Source organism: Toxorhynchites rutilus, chromosome 3 (genome assembly GCF_029784135.1).
Source record: "Toxorhynchites rutilus septentrionalis strain SRP chromosome 3, ASM2978413v1, whole genome shotgun sequence".
NCBI lineage: Eukaryota > Metazoa > Arthropoda > Insecta > Diptera > Culicidae > Toxorhynchites > Toxorhynchites rutilus.
In genome coordinates this window covers 64,657,833-64,678,497 of record NC_073746.1, presented here as the reverse complement: position 1 = coordinate 64,678,497, position 20,665 = coordinate 64,657,833, and the positions used below count along the sequence as shown (strand labels likewise).

Here is a 20,665-nt window from a genome sequence, read left to right as displayed (position 1 = left end):
GTCACTTACGACAACGTGAAGCGCAAACGGTTGTGGTCGAAGCCCGCTGAAGCGGCTCAGACGGTGGCCAAGCCCTCATTAACGGCCAGGAAGGTTCTGCTGTGTGTTTGGTGGGATTGTCAAGGAATAATCTATTATGAGCTGCTTCCCTATGGCCAAACGCTCAATTCGGACCTGTACTGCCAACAACTGGACCGCTTGAAGGTAGCACTCATGAAGAAGAGGCCATCTTTGATAAACAGAGGCCGCATTGTCTTCCATCAGGAGAACGCCAGGCCATACACTTTTTGGTGACGCGCCAGAAGCTCCGGGAGCTCGAAAGGGAGGTTCTTTTGCACCCGCCGTATAGTCCGGACCTTGCACCAAGTGACTACCACTTGTTTTTGTCCATGGCGAACGAGCTTGGTAGTCAGAAGTTAGCCACAAAAGAGGCCTGTGAAAATTGGCTATCCGAGTTTTTTTTGCCAATAAGGAAGCGAGCTTGTATAACAGGGGTATTATGAAGTTGGCATCTCGTTGGGAACAAGTCATCGAACAAAACGGGGCATATTTGACTTAAAACAGATAATTGTAACTAACTAATTTTATGAACAAATGAAAATTAAAAAAAAATACCACAGGACTTTTTTGACAGCCTAAAATATATATATATATATATATATATATATATATATATATATATATATATATATATATATATATATATATATATATATATATATATATATATATATATATATATATATATATATATATATATATATATATATATATATAGTGATTAAACATAATAATGTACTAAAAGCTTGAAAATAATTAGTCAAGTAGCAGTTAGCAGTTATCACACCTATCCTTCATTATTCTAGGACATTGATAAGACTAAAAAAAATTGTGGGGCACGTTGGATTTCCATTATCCACAATTAGCGACTTCATCATATGTCCCACGATTTTATTTTGATCTTATCAATGTCCTAGACTAATGAAGGAGAGGTGTGATCACTGCTAACTGCTACTTGACTAATTATTTTCAAGCTTTTAGTACATTATTATGTTTAATCAAAATTGAACCGTTTAACTTAAAAAGTTTTCTTACTTATTTTATTATATATATATATTTTTTTTTGAATCCTGAGGATTTTTCACATAAAATATCTCAAAAAATATCTTCGGGTCCAAGGGCGCTATATTTTTAAATATTTTTTCTTGAAAGCTGATTTTTTTACGTAACATATCCGAAAAGCAAAGATGTGTTCTTTTTCGTTTTTGAGTCCTGATTTTCCAAAGTTAACATGTTTTTATTCCTCGTTCGATATTGCTATGCGACTAGACTAGATCCATGCGAAAATAATTCCATTTTTTGCAAGTGCAATATTTTTTTCAAAGACTAGTTTATTGCCTTCAATTGATAATGCCGATTATCGGAATCGGTTCGGTAGTTCAAGAGTTATGATTTTTTTAAATGTAATTTTTGGAAAAAGGGGAATATATATATATATATATATATATATATATATATATATATATATATATATATATACACAATTAGCGACTTCATATATATATATATATATATATATATATATATATATATATATATATATATATATATATATATATATAATAATGGAGTGATGTCTGTCTGTCTGTCTGATTCTTATAGACTCGGAAACTACTAAACCGATCGACATGAAAATTTGTATGTAGGGGTTTTTGGGGCCGGGGAAGGTTTTCGTGATATTTTGAGATCCCTCCCCCCTTTCTAAGGGGGGGGGGGCTGCCATACAAATGAAACACAAATTTCTGCATTACTCGGAAATTAACGAAGCAAACGAAACCAAAGTTGGCATGTGAAAGTTTTAGGGTGCAATAAATGTTTCTATGATGGTTAGACAGTCCTTCCCCCACTCAAAGGGGGGGCTGCCATACAAATGAAACACAAATTTCTGCATTACTCGAGAATTAATCAAGCAAATGAAACCAAATTAGGCATATGGAAAACTTTAGGGTGCAATGAATGTTTCTATGGTGGTTAGATACCCCTCCCCCCTCTCTTAGGGGTGGCTGCCATACAAATAAAACACAAATTTCTGCATTACTCGGAAATTAATCAATCAAACGAAACCAAAGTTGGCATGTGAAAGTTTTAGGGTGCAATAAATGTTTCTATGCTGGTTAGACAGTCCTTCCCCCACTCAAAGGGGGGGCTGCCATATAAATGAAACACAAATTTCTGCATTACTCGAGAATTAATCAAGCAAATGAAACCAAATTTGGCATGTGGAGGTTTTAGGATGCAATAAATGTTTCTATGGTGATAAGATACTCCTTCACCCTCTATTAGAGGGGGCTGTCATACAAATGAAACACAATTTCTTGCATTACTCGGAAATTATTCAATCAAACGAAACCAAAGTTGGCATGTGAAAGTTTTAGGGTGCAATAAATGTTTCTATGATGGTTAGACAGTCCTTCCCCCACTCAAAGGGGGGGCTGCCATACAAATGAAACACAAATTTCTGCATTACTCGAGAATTAATCAAGCAAATGAAACCAAATTTGGCATGTGGAGGTTTTAGGATGCAATAAATGTTTGTATGGTGATAAGATACTCCTTCCCCCTCTCTTAGAGGGGGCTGCCATACAAATGAAACACAATTTTTTGCATTTCTCGGAAATTAATCAATCAAACGAAACCAAAGTTGGCATGTGAAAGTTTTAGGGTGCAATAAATGTTTCTATGATGGTTAGACAGTCCTTCCCCCACTCAAAGGGGGGACTGCCATACAAATGAAACATAAATTTCTGCATTACTCGAGAATTAATCAAGCAAATGAAACCAAATTTGGCATGTGGAGGTTTTAGGATGCAATAAATGTTTGTATGGTGATAAGATACTCCTTCCCCCTCTCTTAGAGGGGGCTGCCATACAAATGAAACACAATTTTTTGCATTACTCGGAAATTAATCAATCAAACGAAACCAAAGTTGGCATGTGAAAGTTTTAGGGTGCAATAAATGTTTCTATGATGGTTAGACAGTCCTTCCCCCACTCAAAGGGGGGACTGCCATACAAATGAAACATAAATTTCTGCATTACTCGAGAATTAATCAAGCAAATGAAACCAAATTTGGCATGTGGAGGTTTTAGGATGCAATAAATGTTTGTATGGTGATAAGATACTCCTTCCCCCTCTCTTAGAGGGGGCTGCCATACAAATGAAACACAATTTTTTGCATTACTCGGAAATTAATCAATCAAACGAAACCAAAGTTGGCATGTGAAAGTTTTAGGGTGCAATGAATGTTTCTATGGTGGTTAGATACCCCTCCCCCCTCTCTTAGGGGTGGCTGCCATACAAATAAAACAAAAATTTCTGCATTACTCGAGAATTAATCAAGTAAATGGGCGGGACGAAGTTTGCCGGGTTAGCTAGTATATATATATATATATATATATATATATATATATATATATATATATATATATATATATATATATATATATATACATATATATATATATAAATCCTCAGGATTCAAAAAAAAATATATATATAATAAAATAAGTAAGAAAACTTTTTAAGTTAAACGGTTCAATTTTGATTAAACATAACAATGTACTAGAATCTAGAAAATAATTAGACAAGTAGCAGTTAGCAGTGATCACACCTCTCCTTCATTAGTCTAGGACATTGATAAGATCAAAATAAAATCGTGGGACATATGATGAAGTCGCTAATTGTGGATAATGGAAATCCAACGTGCCCCACAATTTTTTTTAGTCTTATCAATGTCCTAGAATAACGAAGGATAGGTGTGATAACTGCTAACTGCTACTTGACTAATTATTTTCAAGCTTTTAGTACATTATTATGTTTAATCACAATTAAACCGTTTAGCTTAAAAAGTTTTTTTTACTTATTTTATTTTCTAGTTTTTAGTACATTATCCGTTTCATTGGAATATTTCTCTACAATAAAACCGTTGTACTGTATTCTATCAGTAAAATAATTTCATTTGATACCGATATTGAGTGGATTGTAGAAAATACATAGAAAATATAACCGTATTCTACTAGTCAAGCCCTTTCATTTGATACCCATAATAATAGGGTTTTGAGAAAATATGCAGTCCACCATTTTGTAGTTGAAGCCGTCTTGGATTTGCATTTTTCCTAAATAACCGTATTCTACTAGTCAAGCCCTTTCATTTGATACCCATATTAATGATGTTTTGAGAAAATATATAGTCCGCCATTTTGTAGTGGCAGCCATCTTGGGTTTATATTTTTCATAAATAACTGTGTTCTACTAGTGAAGCCTTTTCATTTGATACCCATATTAACGGGGTTTTGACATAATATGTAGTCCGCCATTTGGTAGTGGCAGCCATCTTGGAATTGCATTTTTCATAAATAACCGTGTTCTACTAGTCAAGCCCTTTCATTTGATACCCATATTGATGTGGATTTGTAAAACCCATATCGATGAGGTTTCGAGACAATATGTGATCCGCCATTTTGTAGCGGCCGCCATCTTGAATTTGCAAGATCATGAAATACGCAGTCTCATAATGACTACAGAGATAAAGATGTGTTCCAAATTTCAGATCAATCGGTCAACAGAAAGGGGGTCAAATTTCTATTAATGTGGGTCAGCGCTACAGACAAACACGTTACAAACATACAAACAGATTACAGGGCAAGCTAAATAAAACCGTTTAAAAATATAAAGGGTGTGTCACATCAAATTGCATCACGGAAAAAACGCTGTAGAAATTTAATTTTTAGGAATTATATCTTCAGCTTTCGCTTATAATCAGATAAGAGTGTATAGATCACGTTGGCCATGCTTCACTGTCAATTTTTCGTAAATTTGGAAAAATGTCGTCGAACGAAAAAGAGCGTCGTGAATTAATCCTGCGCACTCATTTCGAGAATCCGGAGTTGTCACATCGGGACATCGGTAAGATGCTGGGAATCGTCCAATACACGGTCAGCAGAGTACTAAAACGATACTTCGAGAACCTAACCATCGACCGGAAGATGAAGAACGGCAAAAATGGATGCTCCGTCAGGGAAAAAGATCACAAGCGCGTATTTCAGCAGTTTAGACGTGATCCGAGAAGTTCGGTCCGGGATGTCGCCAATAAGCTGAATTTGTCAAGTTCATTCGTCCAGCGGACCAAGCAGCGGGAGGGCCTGCGTACATACAAGGTTCAGAAGGCTCCTAACCGCGACGAAAGGCAAAACATGGTGGGGAAGACGCGAGCCCGGAAGCTGTACACCGAAATGCTAACGAAGCCGCATTGCCTGGTAATGGACGACGAAACCTACGTCAAAGCGGTCTTTCGTCAGCTGCCGGGCCTGTTGTTCTTCTCCGCAGAGGACAAATTCAGCGTTCCGGAGGAGATTCGCAAGCAGAAACTATCCAAGTTTGCCAAAAAGTACATGGTGTGGCAAGCGATCTGCTCTTGCGGAAAGCGGAGCGCCCCCTTCGTGATGACCGGCACGGTAAACGGGCAGGTTTACCTTAAGGAGTGCCTACAGAAGCGCCTACTACCCCTATTGAAACAGCACGAGGGCCCGACCATCTTCTGGCCGGATCTCGCTTCGTGCCACTATTCAAAGGACGTGTTGGAGTGGTACGAAGCCAACGGGGTCACCTTCGTGCCAAAGGAAATGAACCCGCCCAACGCACCGGAGCTCCGCCCAATAGAGAAATATTGGGCGATTATGAAGCAGGCCCTCCGGAAGAACCCAAAAGTTGTCAAATCGGAGGCGGACTTCAAGAGAAAATGGATTTCTGTTCAAGAAAAACTACAACCTGACGTTGTACAGAACCTTATGGACGGGGTAAAGAGGAAGGGGCGAGCATACGGGCTTGGGCTCGAAGTATGAATAAAAAGAAAATGCCAAAAGTTGTTCAATAGTTTTTATTTTACTGTCTAAAATTTTCAAAAGGATCGGTCTACTGGGCGAATTTCTACAGCGTTTTTTCCGTGATGCAATTTGATGTGACACACCCTTTAGCACCCTTGATCCCGAAACCATATAAACTATGAAAAACAGGTACAATTAATAATTAAGAAAACAAAATCCAATTTTTTTGTGAGCATTATATTTTTCAAAGAAGAATAACTAATTAAATTTAGTTTGATATGTTTGTCATCTGAATCGGCTTAGTGGTTCAAAAGTTATGAATTTTTGAAAAAACTCATTTTTGGAAAACAAAGAAAACAAAAATTTTCGGACCACCCCCACCATCGAAATGGTCACTTTAACGAGAAAATGAAAAAATACGGGTCTAATATTTTGCGATAAGGAACAAAACTACCACTCCTCATGCGGAAATCCGAGGGCCACACTATCGGTTTGGCATGGAATGGCTGAATAGATACTGTAGGGGACACTTTTTCCAGTGGCGCCCCTTTCTATGCTAAATCACGGGATCAGGATCTAATTTTCACTAGCGGTGGTGTTTACTCTACTGGCTTGGATATCCGCTCAGATTATAACATTTATCCGGCCGTTATGTATCCGAATATAGCTTTTATCCGAATGTATTATGCACTCGAGAGATCACTTTCTATATAATATTTGTTTATTGTAAACTTCTTAAAAATGATCACACTTGTTTGGTCTTGGGTTCATGTTCGAAAAAACCCCGTGCGAAGAAGAACAGTCAGGGGGTCGGCATTTTAAAAATTTCAAATTTATTTTGTTTCCCGATCCTGCGAAATTATTTTTTTTACGTCTGTTCTTGTTGATGTTTGCTTAATTTAGAAAGAGAAAAGAAAAAAATCAATTGCAATCGAATTAGCTATGTTCAATTTCCCCGCTATTTCTGCCGATGAATAATGTAATAAAAAATACTCCCAGGTGTTGAACAGCCACGGTCCGAGTGAAGACCTGAGATTTGTTTCCCTCGCACAAAAGGAATAAAATTTAGGTCGGTAGAAAAAATGTAGATTCGGCAACAATACAGGTTGACGAATAAAAATATAATTAGAGAATGGTATCATTTTCGACAAGGTGGATGCACTTTCGTAACTTGAATACAAAGCGCACGTGTGCTACAATGAAGTATATTTGGCTATTGCATTCTCCAAGCATCTCTATAATGATATATGAAGCGATTAGGGCCGCTTCAATACTCACTCTTAAAAATTTGTAACAATCAAATCATCAAACCGATTATCGATCTTTTTTACAAAAAAATTAATGAATGAAAAATTCTAGTAAATATTGTAACCTGCCTCTCAAACGTTTTTTTTTCCTATGCGAACGCTTGAGAAATTTCCATTTTCATGAATTCTGAGGTTTCGACCCTAGTTTTTGATTTAAAAAAAAAATCTGGAGAGTCCGTTATTGAGATACATTTTTTTCAATATTATGTTATATGTTCCGTATAATTTGTTAACATATCTTCTTCTTCTTTTTCATAATTGACACTCACGTTCCTAGAGGAACATTCGCGTCATTTTAATTAGTAGTTAGTTGAGATTTGTATGCCAAATAACACGCCTTGAATGCATTCTGAGTGGCAAGCTCTAGAGTAGTGTCGGTACTTTATTCGCACCTTCTCCCGACTCATGTCCAATCACTGTTCGTTAGATGCACGACTCTACAGTTTCAATCTTGTCAGCAGCAATCTCTGCGTTTGTGGCCAAGGCTATCACGACATCGAGCACGTTGTTTGGTCGTGCGGGGTGTGATCTGCACAAATGGTGTACCATTTGTGTAGATCACATGAATTAAGAAAATCATTGCCATTCAATAATATTTATTGGATCTGCATTATTTCTCAAACCTTCACTCTTCAATAACCAATCACTTTCACTCCATCAAGTGGCACTGGGGCAACGTGAAGCGATCCTGGGGTAGAGGCGATCTGCTTCGCCACCGGTACCACAGTCTTGGCGAGCCCGTGATGGCCCCATCCGTACGCGCCGGCTCCATAACCAGCCCATGGAAGTCCCCAGGAATTCAATTTGGCGACACCATCATACCCATAACCGTTCCATCCGTTGTGAAGCGAGGCGGCAACTGGCCATCCAGCAGACCACGATTTGGCATATGGGTAAGCAGCGATACCGTGGTTATCCCATGCGTTTAAGCCGTTCCATCCGTTCCAAGAGTTCCATAGGCCGGATTGTGGCCAAGCAGTTGGTAGGTATGACCCTTGGGTGGCGACTGCCAGACCAGCGACCAGGAAAGTGATGATCATCTGCAGGAAATGTTTCTGATAAGACCAAGTTGCACTCTAAACATAGAACCATCTCTTCGCTTACCTTCATTTTGATTGTTTGGTGTTTATTTTCCCGGGAAGCTGAAAGTGATTTGTGTTGACAACGATTGAACCGACTATTTTTATACCGAATCCGACGGAACACCGATATACATAAAAACACATTTAAATTTAAATTTAGAACATTTAATCAACGGAGCGTGATTCTACCGATTGATTCCGTGTGATCCCCTCAGGAAACGATTAAATTTCGATCCGTTTTGGATTATTTCCTTTCAACTTTTCGCATACATTGTTCGACCTTCGAAACATCCTCACGCATTAACACGGTCAGTGAAACAGTATAAAATAGGTTGATAATCCTCATATCGATCACAGTTCGTCTTCAGCATTATCTACATTGCGAAACACATTCTACTATCAAAATGAAGGTAATGTGAGAACTATTTGTGCTGTTATCATAAATCAACTTTTATTCCTGTCGAAATAGGGTGCCATCGTTCTCCTGGTTGCCAGTTTGGCCGTTGCCGCTCAAGCATCGTACCTGCCAACAGCTTGGCCACTGTCCGTTGGCTGGAACTCCTGGAATGGATTGGGCGGTTTGAACGCATGGGATAACCATGGCATCGCTGCTTACCCATATGCCAAATCGTGGTCTGCTGGATGGCCAGTTGCCTCTCAATGGAACAACGGATGGAACGGATATTATGGTGGTGTGGACAAGCTGAACTCTTGGGGACTTCCATGGGCTGGTTATGGAGCCGGTGCTTACGGATGGGGTCACCATGGACTCGCCAAGACTGTGGTGCCAGTGGCGAAGCAGATCGCTTCCACTCCCGGATCGCTTCATGTTGCCCCAGTCCCAATCGGTGGGGAAAAAGTTGTTGGTTTATATTGAATTGTGACGAAGAAAACAGCGATGAAATAAATTTGTGATATTTTAATGGTAATACTTCGTTTTTATTTTATTTTTTATTTGAATTTTGAAGATTAGTTTTTGCTGTGTATTAATTTGCATAGAATATTCAACATATCTTCCATAGCAAATTCAGTAACGAGAATGACCCAACTCTTTCCGTCCGAGCCGATGAGGTTCACTTTGGTCTCATCCGACCACAGCACATTTCTCCATAGTTTCTCCTTTTCCGGGTCCATCGCCCACTCGGCTGTGCGTATATGCCCCAGTATACAAATAAAACATTCAAACATGGAGGAGGTAACATCATGGTGTGGGGGTGCTTTTCTTGGTACGGGGTGGGTCTCTTGTACTGGATCGACCGGATTATGGACCAGCATCTCTACGCCCAGATACTTCGGGAAGTAATGCTGCCACACGCCGAGTGGGAGATGCCCCTAAAGTGGCAGTTCCAGCAGGACAACGACCCCAAACATACCGCTAAAACGGTTAAAAAGTGGTTCCAGGATAATAAGGTAGACGTTATGGAGTGGCCAGCACAGTCCCCTGATCTCAATCCCATAGAGAACCTATGGGAAATAGTTAAACGTAAGGTGTACACCGAAAAATCAAAAAACAAGCAGCAGCTGTGGGAGAGAATCCAGGCGGTGTGGTACGCTATCCCGCTGAGAACGTGCCAAAAGCTAATAAATAATATTTAACAGCTACTTCGGATACCTAACAATCAAATAACTTCGTTTTAGTTTCATGTGTCTGCTCCTCAACTTAAGATCGGTTACGTTAGTTCTCGTAAAGTAATTCAAATTGACAGACTATTAACAGAGCGATGAAATAAGCAGAATATATATATATATATATATATATATATATATATATATATATATATATATATATATATATGTATATATATATATATATATATATACAGTGTCGGACAATAGAATAGGACCACAGCTCAATCCAAAACAGAAAGTGACAAAACTTTGAGAAAAAAATTTCCATTTAAGTGCATCAAACCATTTACAAATTGTAAATTCCATTCTTCGAAGAAATTAAAATCATCCGTAGTTAAACCAATTGTCCTTTATTTAAAAATGCGTTTTAAACATACTTACTGACCAAAATAACGCGACATAAAATAGGACCGCTTTAGAATTCATGGTAAAAAAAATTTAAAAAAAAGGAAATTCATACCGTGATCGATTTGCAGGGTTAGTACTTGGTGGTATAACCCTTATTACGCATCACTTCTCGCACCCGGTTCGGCATCGACTCCACCAGCTTTTGGCACGTTCTCAGCGGGATAGCGTACCACACCGCCTGGATTCTCTCCCACAGCTGCTGCTTGTTTTTTGATTTTTCGGTGTACACCTTACGTTTAACTATTTCCCATAGGTTCTCTATGGGATTGAGATCAGGGGACTGTGCTGGCCACTCCATAACGTCTACCTTATTATCCTGGAACCACTTTTTAACCGTTTTAGCGGTATGTTTGGGGTCGTTGTCCTGCTGGAACTGCCACTTTAGGGGCATCTCCCACTCGGCGTGTGGCAGCATTACTTCCCGAAGTATCTGGGCGTAGAGATGCTGGTCCATAATCCGGTCGATCCAGTACAAGAGACCCACCCCGTACCAAGAAAAGCACCCCCACACCATGATGTTACCTCCTCCATGTTTGAATGTTTTATTTGTATACTGGGGCATATACGCACAGCCGAGTGGGCGATGGACCCGGAAAAGGAGAAACTATGGAGAAATGTGCTGTGGTCGGATGAGACCAAAGTGAACCTCATCGGCTCGGACGGAAAGAGTTGGGTCATTCTCGTTACTGAATTTGCTATGGAAGATATGTTGAATATTCTATGCAAATTAATACACAGCAAAAACTAATCTTCAAAATTCAAATAAAAAATAAAATAAAAACGAAGTATTACCATTAAAATATCACAAATTTATTTCATCGCTGTTTTCTTCGTCACAATTCAATATAAACCAACAACTTTTTCCCCACCGATTGGGACTGGGGCAACATGAAGCGATCCGGGAGTGGAAGCGATCTGCTTCGCCACTGGCACCACAGTCTTGGCGAGTCCATGGTGACCCCATCCGTAAGCACCGGCTCCATAACCAGCCCATGGAAGTCCCCAAGAGTTCAGCTTGTCCACACCACCATAATATCCGTTCCATCCGTTGTTCCATTGAGAGGCAACTGGCCATCCAGCAGACCACGATTTGGCATATGGGTAAGCAGCGATGCCATGGTTATCCCATGCGTTCAAACCGCCCAATCCATTCCAGGAGTTCCAGCCAACGGACAGTGGCCAAGCTGTTGGCAGGTACGATGCTTGAGCGGCAACGGCCAAACTGGCAACCAGGAGAACGATGGCACCCTATTTCGACAGGAATAAAAGTTGATTTATGATAACAGCACAAATAGTTCTCACATTACCTTCATTTTGATAGTAGAATGTGTTTCGCAATGTAGATAATGCTGAAGACGAACTGTGATCGATATGAGGATTATCAACCTATTTTATACTGTTTCACTGACCGTGTTAATGCGTGAGGATGTTTCGAAGGTCGAACAATGTATGCGAAAAGTTGAAAGGAAATAATCCAAAACGGATCGAAATTTAATCGTTTCCTGAGGGGATCACACGGAATCAATCGGTAGAATCACGCTCCGTTGATTAAATGTTCTAAATTTAAATTTAAATGTGTTTTTATGTATATCGGTGTTCCGTCGGATTCGGTATAAAAATAGTCGATTCAATCGTTGTCAACACAGTTCACTTTCAGCTTCCCGGGAAAATAAACACCAAACAATCAAAATGAAGGTAAGCGAAGAGATGGTTCTATGTTTAGAGTGCAACTTGGTCTTATCAGAAACATTTCCTGCAGATGATCATCACTTTCCTGGTCGCTGGTCTGGCAGTCGCCACCCAAGGGTCATACCTACCAACTGCTTGGCCACAATCCGGCCTATGGAACTCTTGGAACGGATGGAACGGCTTAAACGCATGGGATAACCACGGTATCGCTGCTTACCCATATGCCAAATCGTGGTCTGCTGGATGGCCAGTTGCCGCCTCGCTTCACAACGGATGGAACGGTTATGGGTATGATGGTGTCGCCAAATTGAATTCCTGGGGACTTCCATGGGCTGGTTATGGAGCCGGCGCGTACGGATGGGGCCATCACGGGCTCGCCAAGACTGTGGTACCGGTGGCGAAGCAGATCGCCTCTACCTCAGGATCGCTTCACGTTGCCCCAGTGCCACTTGATGGAGTGAAAGTGATTGATTGAAGAGTGAAGGTTTGAGAAATAATGCAGATCCAATAAATATTATTGAATGGCAATGATTTTCTTAATTCATGTGATCTACACAAATGGTGTAAATGAATGACAAATATTAAGATGACGATAAACTTTAGACAGGTTTTTTTTTTAATTTCGCACTAATAATTCATAATATGGATGGTATGGAAATCTGACTTTTTTTGCGATTTTTCCTGAATACAGTCATTTTAGAAAATTCGTTTCTATAGAACTTCCGGACCGATTTTCGATATTGTTACGATATTGTGGCCGAGCGGTTAGCGTCACACCTAACATGCTGGGGGTTCGGGTTCGATTCCCGTTCTGGTCGGGGAAATTTTTCTTCAAAGAAATTTCCTCCGAAATTTCTGTGATCACGCGTACTCAAGAGCTTTTTTTTATTAATTCGTTTATTTTTACAGGCTCAATTACTTAAGTTTAATGGAGCCGAATTCTAAAATATTATTTTAAAACTATATATATAAACAATTTTCTTACATCTATGGTTAGTAAGGTGGAAAACTCGCAATGTACTCGAGTTTAGAAGGGTGACATATTTTTAGGAGAAGGATGGGATATAAGGAAATTGTAACAATGTTGTTGAACACTCAATTCTTAAATCTATTCGTAAATCTATAGTGTAATTTCGTTTCAACTTATTCTACTATTTATTGCATGGGGACGAATTACCCGCAAAGGAAGGAAAGGAAGGTATAAGGATATAGGGACAATCACACACGAAGATCGATAGCTTTAAGGAAAACATATATATGGAGCATGTAATCAAGGGCTAACCGAGCCAACACATCTCTCACCGGCACATTGGGTTGTCTTCCTAGGACCCGAAGGGAGTTTTCTAAATTCGATCTGGCGGCCAGATACACCCCGCACGACCAAACAACGTGCTCGATGTCGTGATAGCCTTGGCCACAAACGCAGAGATTGCTGCTGACAAGATTGAAACTGTAGAGTCGTGCATCTAACGAACAGTGATTGGACATGAGTCGGGAGAAGGTGCGAATAAAGTACCGACACTACTCTAGAGCTTGCCACTCAGAATGCATTCAAGGCGTGTTATTTGGCACACAAATCTCAACTAACTAAAGGGTGTGTCACATCAAATTGCATCACGGAAAAAACGCTGTAGAAATTTAATTTTTAGGAATTATATCTTCAGCTTTCGCTTATAATCAGATAAGAGTGTATAGATCACGTTGGCCATGATTCACTGTCAATTTTTCGTAAATTTGGAAAAATGTCGTCGAACGAAAAAGAGCGTCGTGAATTAATCCTGCGCACTCATTTCGAGAATCCGGAGTTGTCACATCGGGACATCGGTAAGATGCTGGGAATCGTCCAATCCACGGTCGGCAGAGTACTAAAACGATACTTCGAGAACCTAACCATCGACCGGAAGATGAAGAACGGCAAAAATGGATGCTCCGTCAGTGAAAAAGATCACAAGCGCGTAGTTAAGCAGTTTAGACGTGATCCGAGAAGTTCGGTCCGGGATGTCGCTAATAAGCTGAATTTGTCAAGTTCATTCGTCCAGCGGACCAAGCAGCGGGAGGGCCTGCGTACATACAGGTTCAGAAGGCTCCTAACCGCGACGAAAGGCAAAACATGGTGGGGAAGACGCGAGCCCGGAAGCTGTACACCGAAATGCTGACGAAGCCGCTTTGCCTGGTAATGGACGACGAAACCTACGTCAAAGCGGACTTTCGTCAGCTGCCGGGCCTGTTGTTCTTCTCCGCAGAGGACAAATTCAGCGTTCCGGAGGAGATTCGCAAGCAGAAACTATCCAAGTTTGCCAAAAAGTACATGGTGTGGCAAGCGATCTGCTCTTGCGGAAAGCGGAGCGCCCCCTTCGTGATGACCGGCACGGTAAACGGGCAGGTTTACCTTAAGGAGTGCCTACAGAAGCGCTTACTACCACTATTGAAGCAGCACGAGGGCCCGACCATCTTCTGGCCGGATCTCGCTTCGTGCCACTATTCAAAGGACGTGTTCGAGTGGTACGAAGCCAACGGGGTCACCTTCGTGCCAAAGGAAATGAACCCGCCCAACGCGCCGGAGCTTCGCCCAATAGAGAAATATTGGGCGATTATGAAGCAGGCCCTCCGGAAGTACCCAAAAGTTGTCAAATCGGAGGCGGACTTCAAGAGAAAATGGATTTCTGTTAAAAAAAAACTACAACCTGACGTTGTACAGAACCTTATGGACGGGGTAAAGAGGAAGGTGCGAGCATACGGGCTTGGGCTCGAAGTATGAATAAAAGAAAATGCCAAAAGTTGTTTAATAGATTTTATTTTACTGTCTAAAATTTTCAAAAGGATCAGTCTACTGGGCGAATTTCTACAGCGTTTTTTCCGTGATGCAATTTGATGTGACACACCCTTTAATACATAGATAGCATCTTAGTTGCTATTAGTTGCTTAGTTGTGTGCCCTTCCATAGAGGATGCACGGTATCAAAAGAAAGAAACATATGCTGCACTAATCTCATCTCAACAATTTTTCATTTTGCATTGCATACTTGTTTTCTCAAAATTTATCAAATTAACACATTTTCATAGCGATTCGATGAACATTTTGAAATGTATTTAGGACTATCGTTTATTATCATAGTGGAACAGAAATACCGTTCGGAAGGGAATGCTTATGAGCTTATGTGTTTATTTTATTTTTCCCCATTATCATATGTTATACTGTCAGTCACCGGTGACTGACGCGACCTGAACGAAAACTCAGTGTCAGTCACAGGTGACTGACGTGGAAGTCATCATGTTAATCTGCTATAACTGGGCGTCAAACTACTGAACCAAAAAAGGAAAGGACACTGCCTTGGATAGAGCAAAAAAAACAAACAATTTTCATTTCAATTTACATAAATATTAAAAATTTATTCCATCGCTTTCTTTACATACATCATATTTCAATACAATCCAACAACTTTCTCCCCACCGATTGGGACTGAAGCAACATGGAGCGATCCTGGAGTGGAAGCGATCTGCTTACCCACTGGCACGACGGTCTTGGCGAGCCCGTGGTGGCCCCATTCATAAGCACCGGCTCCATAGCCAGCCCATGGGAGTCCCCAAGAGTTCAACTTGTCCACACCACCATAATTTCCGTTCCATCCGTTGTTCCATTGAGAGGCAACTGGCCATCCAGCAGACCACAATTTGGCATACGGATAAGTCGCGATGCCATGGTTGTCCCATGCGTTCAAACCGTTCCATCCATTCCAGGAGTTCCATGCACTCGATTGTGGCCAAACGGTTGGCAGATATGATCCCTGAGCGGCGACAGCCAGAGTGGCAACCAGGAGAGCAACGGTAACCTGTTTTGAAAATAAGAACAATTATTTTCTGATAACGGTTCCACTGAGGATAAACGTTACCTTCATTTTGATAGTAGATTTGTTTCGCAACGAAAATAGTGCTGAAGACGAACTGTGATCGAAATGAGGATAATCAACCTACTTTATACTGTTTCACTGGCTGTGCTAATGCGTGAGGATGTTTCGAAGGTTGGATGGTGTATGCGAAAAAGTTGAAAGGAAACAATTTGCTACGGTTAGACACTGATTCGTAACCCTAGGGGATACGCTGTTGAACTAAATAGGAAGCATCACGCACCATTAAGCAAGTGTTCTAAACATAAGTCTATTTTTTTATGAATCTGTAATCCATCGATTTTGGTATAAAAATAGTCGATTCGGTCATTGTATGTACAATTTGCTTCCAACTTCTCAGTATTAAACTCGTAGAAACGAAACAACCAAAATGAAGGTGAGTGAAAACACAATTTATTGTAAGGAATACGGCTCGGTCTTATCAGAATACTTTCCCATAGATGATCATCGCTTTTTTGGTCGCTGGTCTGGCTGTCGCCACTCAAGGATCATACCTACCGACTGCTTGGCCACAATCCGTCCTATGGAACAATTGGAGTGGATGGAATGGTTTAAACGCATGGGATAACCATGGCATCGCTGCTTATCCATATGCCAAATCGTGGTCTGCTGCTGGATGGCCAGTTGGTGGTATGGACAATTACGGTGGTATGGACAAGCTGAACTCCCGGGGACTTCCATGGGCTGGTTATGGAGCCGGTGTTTACGGATGGGGTCACCATGGACTCGCCAAGACTGTGGTGCCAGTGGCGAAGCAGATCGCTTCCACTCCAGGATCGCTTCACGTTGCTCCAGTTCCGATCGGTGGAGAAAAAGTTGTTGGTTTGTATTGAGATGGGATGTATATGGAAATAGCGATGGAATAAATGTGTGATACATTAAAAACAAAATTAAAGTAATTGTGGTTTTCTTACATCATTGTTGTTGTGTTTCGATTTAACATGTTTCGGGAGTATTTGAATGCCACGATGAAAAAATTAAATTTCACACACTAATTTCACATACACATACTGTTCAATCCGGTGGCAGAAAAGAAATGGGATTGGGAGAGATGAGCATGGCAGAAAAAAAAGGGATTGGGAGAGAAATACTGTTCAATCCGGTTGCAGAAAAGAAATGGGATTGGAAGAGAAGGGAAAACTGTTCAATCCGGTTGCAGAAAAGAAATGGGATTGGGAGAAATGAGCATGGCGAGAGAATACTGACAGAAAAAAAAAATGGAATACTGTTCAATCCGGTTGCGGAAAATAAATGGGATTGGGAAAGATGAGCATATTGTCCAATCCGGTGGCAGAAAAAAATGGGATTAGGAGAGTAGAGCATAACAGAAAATGAAATGGGATTGGAGAAAAAAAGAAAACTGTGCAATCCGGCTGCAGAAAATAAATGGGATTGGAAAAGAAGAGAATACTGTTGAAGAAAAAAAGGGACTGGGAGAGAAATACTGTTCAATCCGGTTGCAGAAAAGAGATGGGATCGGGAGAGAAGAGAATTCTGTTCAACCCGAATGCAGAAAAGTAATATGATTGGGAAAAAAGAGAATACCGTTCAATCCGGTTGCAGAAATGAAATGGGATTGGAAGAGAAGAGCAATACTGTTTAATCCGATGGCAGAAAAGAGATGGGATTGGGAGAGAAGGGAAAACTGTTCAATCCGGTTGCAAAAAAGAGATGGGATTGGGAGAGATGAGAAATGGAATTGGGAAAGAAGAGAATACTGTTCAATCCTTTTGCAGAAAAAAAATGGGACTGGGAGAGATGAACTTTTCAATCCTGTTTCAGAAAAGAGATGGGATTGGGAGAGAAGAGCATGGCAGAAAATAAATGGGATTGGGAAAGAAGAGAATACTGTTCAATCCGGTGGCAGAAAAAAATGGGATTGGGAGTGGAGAGAATACTGTTCAGTTTTGTAACAGAAAAAAATGGGATTGGGAGAGATGTGAATACTGTTCAATCCGGTGGCAGAAAAGAAATAGGATTGGGAGAGATGAGAATACTGTTCAATCCGGTGGCAGAAAAGAAATGGGATTGAGTAAAAAGAGAATACTGGGATTGGGAGAGATGAGCAAACTGTTCAATCCTGTTGCAAAAAATGGGACTGGGAGAGATGAACTGTTCAATACGGTGGCAGAAAAGAAATGGGATTGGGAGAGAAGAGCATGGCAGAAAATAAATGGGATTGGCAAAGAAGAGAATACTGTTCAATCCGGTTGCAGAAAATAACTGGGATTGGGAGAGATGAGAATACTGTTCAATCCTTTTGCAGAAAAAAATGGGACTGGGAGAGATGAACTATTCAATCCGGTTGCAGAAAAGAAATGGGATTGGGAGAGATGAGCAATACTGTTTAATCCGGTGGCAGAAAAAATCTGATTGGAAGAGAAGAGCAATACTGTTTAATCCGGTGGCAGAAAAGAAATGGGATTGAAAAAAAAGAGAATACTGGGATTGGGAGAGATGAGCATACTGTTCAATCCGATGACAGAAAAGAGAGAGAAGGGAAAACTGTTCAATCCAGTTGCAGAAAAGAAATCGGATTGGGAGAGATGAGCGTCCTGTTCAGTATCGTGGCAGAAAGGAAATGATATTGGGATAGATGAGCATTGCAGAAAAGAAATGGGATTGGCAGAGAAATACTGTTCAATCCGGTTGCAGAAAAAAAATTAGAATTAGAAATATAGAAGGTTGTGTTCAAGACACGACCGCATTGTTGACGTAGAACTGCGCTATAGTTTAGTTCAAGTTGCTTGTTTATAACTGCGGATATTATTTTATAATGATACGAAAATTTTGAAATAACCATTCTACCAGTTGGTCGCCCTGAAATGCTTTTTTTTTGTAGAATCATTTGACGATTATTGTTTGATGATTCATTCTTGGGCTCACAGAACAACGCATGCTCGAGATAAGCGCAGCTGTCATCCTTAGTGGAGAAAGTTTTGCTACTGGTAAGCGAAACCAAATCACTGCCAAAATTCAAATTGCCGAACAAAATGTATTTTCTTGGTGAGCTGACGATAGCTTGATGATCCCCACACAATTATGTAGTTCAAAACATTAATGCAATGGCGTCAGTTTGATGCAATGATTGCAATACCGTGACATCAGCGAGTGAGTAATTTGGTCGCGTCCACAGCTCAGTCCGAAGTGTAGACATGTGATAGCGCAAAACAAGGAAGAACAAACGATGTTCATTGTTTCGTATCTAGCACGACACTGAAAGTTTGTCTTTCCTTCCATTCCTCGTTGAATTAAAGAGACTTTGAACTTCTTCAGTTCATTCGTCTCTAGCTTTCAAAAAGGCCCTTGGAAAACTCTACTCTTTCCTCATATTACACCTCCACCCCCATTGCCTTGAAAAGACCATTCGATCCGTCGTCGTTCTGCTCGCCCAGCAATGGTGTTGTCCAGTCGGTGTCCTCACGAAGAATGAAGTTTGCCTCAGCAAGATACACTGTTTCTACTCTAGGCAAATATTCCCCTTCCTTCTTCTTTCTTTCCTTTGTTCTCGGAGACTTTACATCCTACGATTTCCCCTTAGTTGCTCATCGATAAGTTGCTCGTTATTGACAGCTATGTTTGGGAAAAGACAGAATACTGGGATTGGGAGAGATGAGTATAATGTTCAATCCGGTTTCAGAAAATAAATAGGATTGGGAGAGAAGAGAATACTGTTCAGTTTTGTGACAGAAAAAAATGGGATTGGGAGAGATGAGAATACTGTTCAATCTGGTGGCAGCAAAGAGATGGAATTGGGAGAGAAGAGAATACTGTTCAATCTGGTGGCAGAGAAGAAATGGGAATGGGAAAGAAAAGAAATGGGATTGGGAGAGATGAGCATACTGTCCAATCCGATGGCAGAAAAAAAATGGGATTGAGAAAGAAGACACTGTTCAGTTTTGTGACAGAAAAAAATGGGATTGGGAGAGATGAGAATACTGTTCAATCTGGTGGCAGAAAAGAAATGGAATTGGGAGAGAAGAGAATACTGTTCAATCTGGTGGCAGAGAAGAAATGGGAATGAGAGAGATGACCATATTCTTCAATCCGGTGGCAGAAAAAAGTGGGATTGGGAGAGATGAGAGCCTGTGGCAGAAAAAATACAGAGAATACTGTCTTGTGGCAGAAAAGAAATGGGATTGTGAGAGAAGAACATACTGGTCAATCCGGTGGTAGAAAAGAGGTGGGATTGGGAGAGATGAGCATACTGTCCAATCCGGTGGCAGAAAAAAATGGGATTGGGAGAGATGAGAATACTGTTCAGTCTTGTGACCGAAAAAAATGGGATTGGGAGAGATGAGAACACTGTGGCAGAAAGGAAATGGGATTGCGAGAGAAGAGCATACCGTTCAATCCGGTGGCAGAAAAGAAATGGGATTGGGAGAGATGAGTATACTGTGCAGTCTTGAGGCACAAAAAAATGGATTGGAAAAAAAACGGTTCAGTCTCCAAATCATTTTTATTTATATAATTTTTTTTGTATTTTCTAATATATATTTTTTTATTCTCCTGAAATCTATGAGTTTATTGTGTTCGTGGATTCGTAAAAAGTGTCCCCGAATCTGGTGGTAAGGTGCAATGAAAAACAACCAAATTAGAAAATAAGATATTTTTTCTGAATCCCTATATGGTTAAAGCTAAAAACTAAAAATCACCTTGCCTATACAAAACTACTTCTCTTAAATAAAAATTGTAAACCAGAAAAATATAAAAACAATATATGGCCATAAGTTTAGTCTTATAAATATAAATCAACGAATAAA

At 40.3% G+C, this 20,665-nt stretch overlaps 6 protein-coding genes across 6 annotated transcripts; 3 read left to right on the top strand and 3 right to left on the bottom strand.

The window, feature by feature from the left end:
• Nucleotides 1-7,780: 7,780 nt before the first annotated feature.
• Nucleotides 7,781-8,334, bottom strand: LOC129780560 (uncharacterized). The gene is made up of 2 exons (XM_055788942.1): nucleotides 8,295-8,334; nucleotides 7,781-8,230 (listed from the first exon to the last, which is right to left on the bottom strand). Exons 1-2 carry the CDS (start codon nucleotides 8,298-8,300, stop codon nucleotides 7,823-7,825), a joined length of 414 nt encoding a protein of 137 aa, XP_055644917.1. The 5' UTR covers nucleotides 8,301-8,334; the 3' UTR covers nucleotides 7,781-7,822.
• A 196-nt stretch (nucleotides 8,335-8,530) lies between these two features.
• Nucleotides 8,531-9,167, top strand: LOC129780561 (uncharacterized). The gene is made up of 2 exons (XM_055788944.1): nucleotides 8,531-8,682; nucleotides 8,742-9,167. Exons 1-2 carry the CDS (start codon nucleotides 8,677-8,679, stop codon nucleotides 9,147-9,149), a joined length of 414 nt encoding a protein of 137 aa, XP_055644919.1. The 5' UTR covers nucleotides 8,531-8,676; the 3' UTR covers nucleotides 9,150-9,167.
• Nucleotides 9,168-11,131: 1,964 nt separating this feature from the next.
• On the bottom strand, nucleotides 11,132-11,802 carry LOC129780564 (uncharacterized). The gene is made up of 2 exons (XM_055788947.1): nucleotides 11,617-11,802; nucleotides 11,132-11,557 (listed from the first exon to the last, which is right to left on the bottom strand). Exons 1-2 carry the CDS (start codon nucleotides 11,620-11,622, stop codon nucleotides 11,150-11,152), a joined length of 414 nt encoding a protein of 137 aa, XP_055644922.1. The 5' UTR covers nucleotides 11,623-11,802; the 3' UTR covers nucleotides 11,132-11,149.
• A 162-nt stretch (nucleotides 11,803-11,964) lies between these two features.
• Nucleotides 11,965-12,476, top strand: LOC129772797 (uncharacterized). Its single transcript, XM_055776263.1, has 2 exons — nucleotides 11,965-12,004; nucleotides 12,069-12,476. Exons 1-2 carry the CDS (start codon nucleotides 11,999-12,001, stop codon nucleotides 12,471-12,473), a joined length of 411 nt encoding a protein of 136 aa, XP_055632238.1. The 5' UTR covers nucleotides 11,965-11,998; the 3' UTR covers nucleotides 12,474-12,476.
• Nucleotides 12,477-15,400: 2,924 nt separating this feature from the next.
• LOC129775117 (uncharacterized) lies at nucleotides 15,401-15,929 on the bottom strand. The gene is made up of 2 exons (XM_055779400.1): nucleotides 15,888-15,929; nucleotides 15,401-15,827 (listed from the first exon to the last, which is right to left on the bottom strand). Exons 1-2 carry the CDS (start codon nucleotides 15,891-15,893, stop codon nucleotides 15,420-15,422), a joined length of 414 nt encoding a protein of 137 aa, XP_055635375.1. The 5' UTR covers nucleotides 15,894-15,929; the 3' UTR covers nucleotides 15,401-15,419.
• A 305-nt stretch (nucleotides 15,930-16,234) lies between these two features.
• On the top strand, nucleotides 16,235-16,735 carry LOC129774871 (uncharacterized). The gene is made up of 2 exons (XM_055778905.1): nucleotides 16,235-16,278; nucleotides 16,343-16,735. The coding sequence occupies exons 1-2, from the start codon at nucleotides 16,273-16,275 to the stop codon at nucleotides 16,733-16,735; spliced, it is 399 nt and encodes a 132-aa protein (XP_055634880.1). The 5' UTR covers nucleotides 16,235-16,272.
• The last annotated feature ends 3,930 nt before the right edge of the window (nucleotides 16,736-20,665 follow it).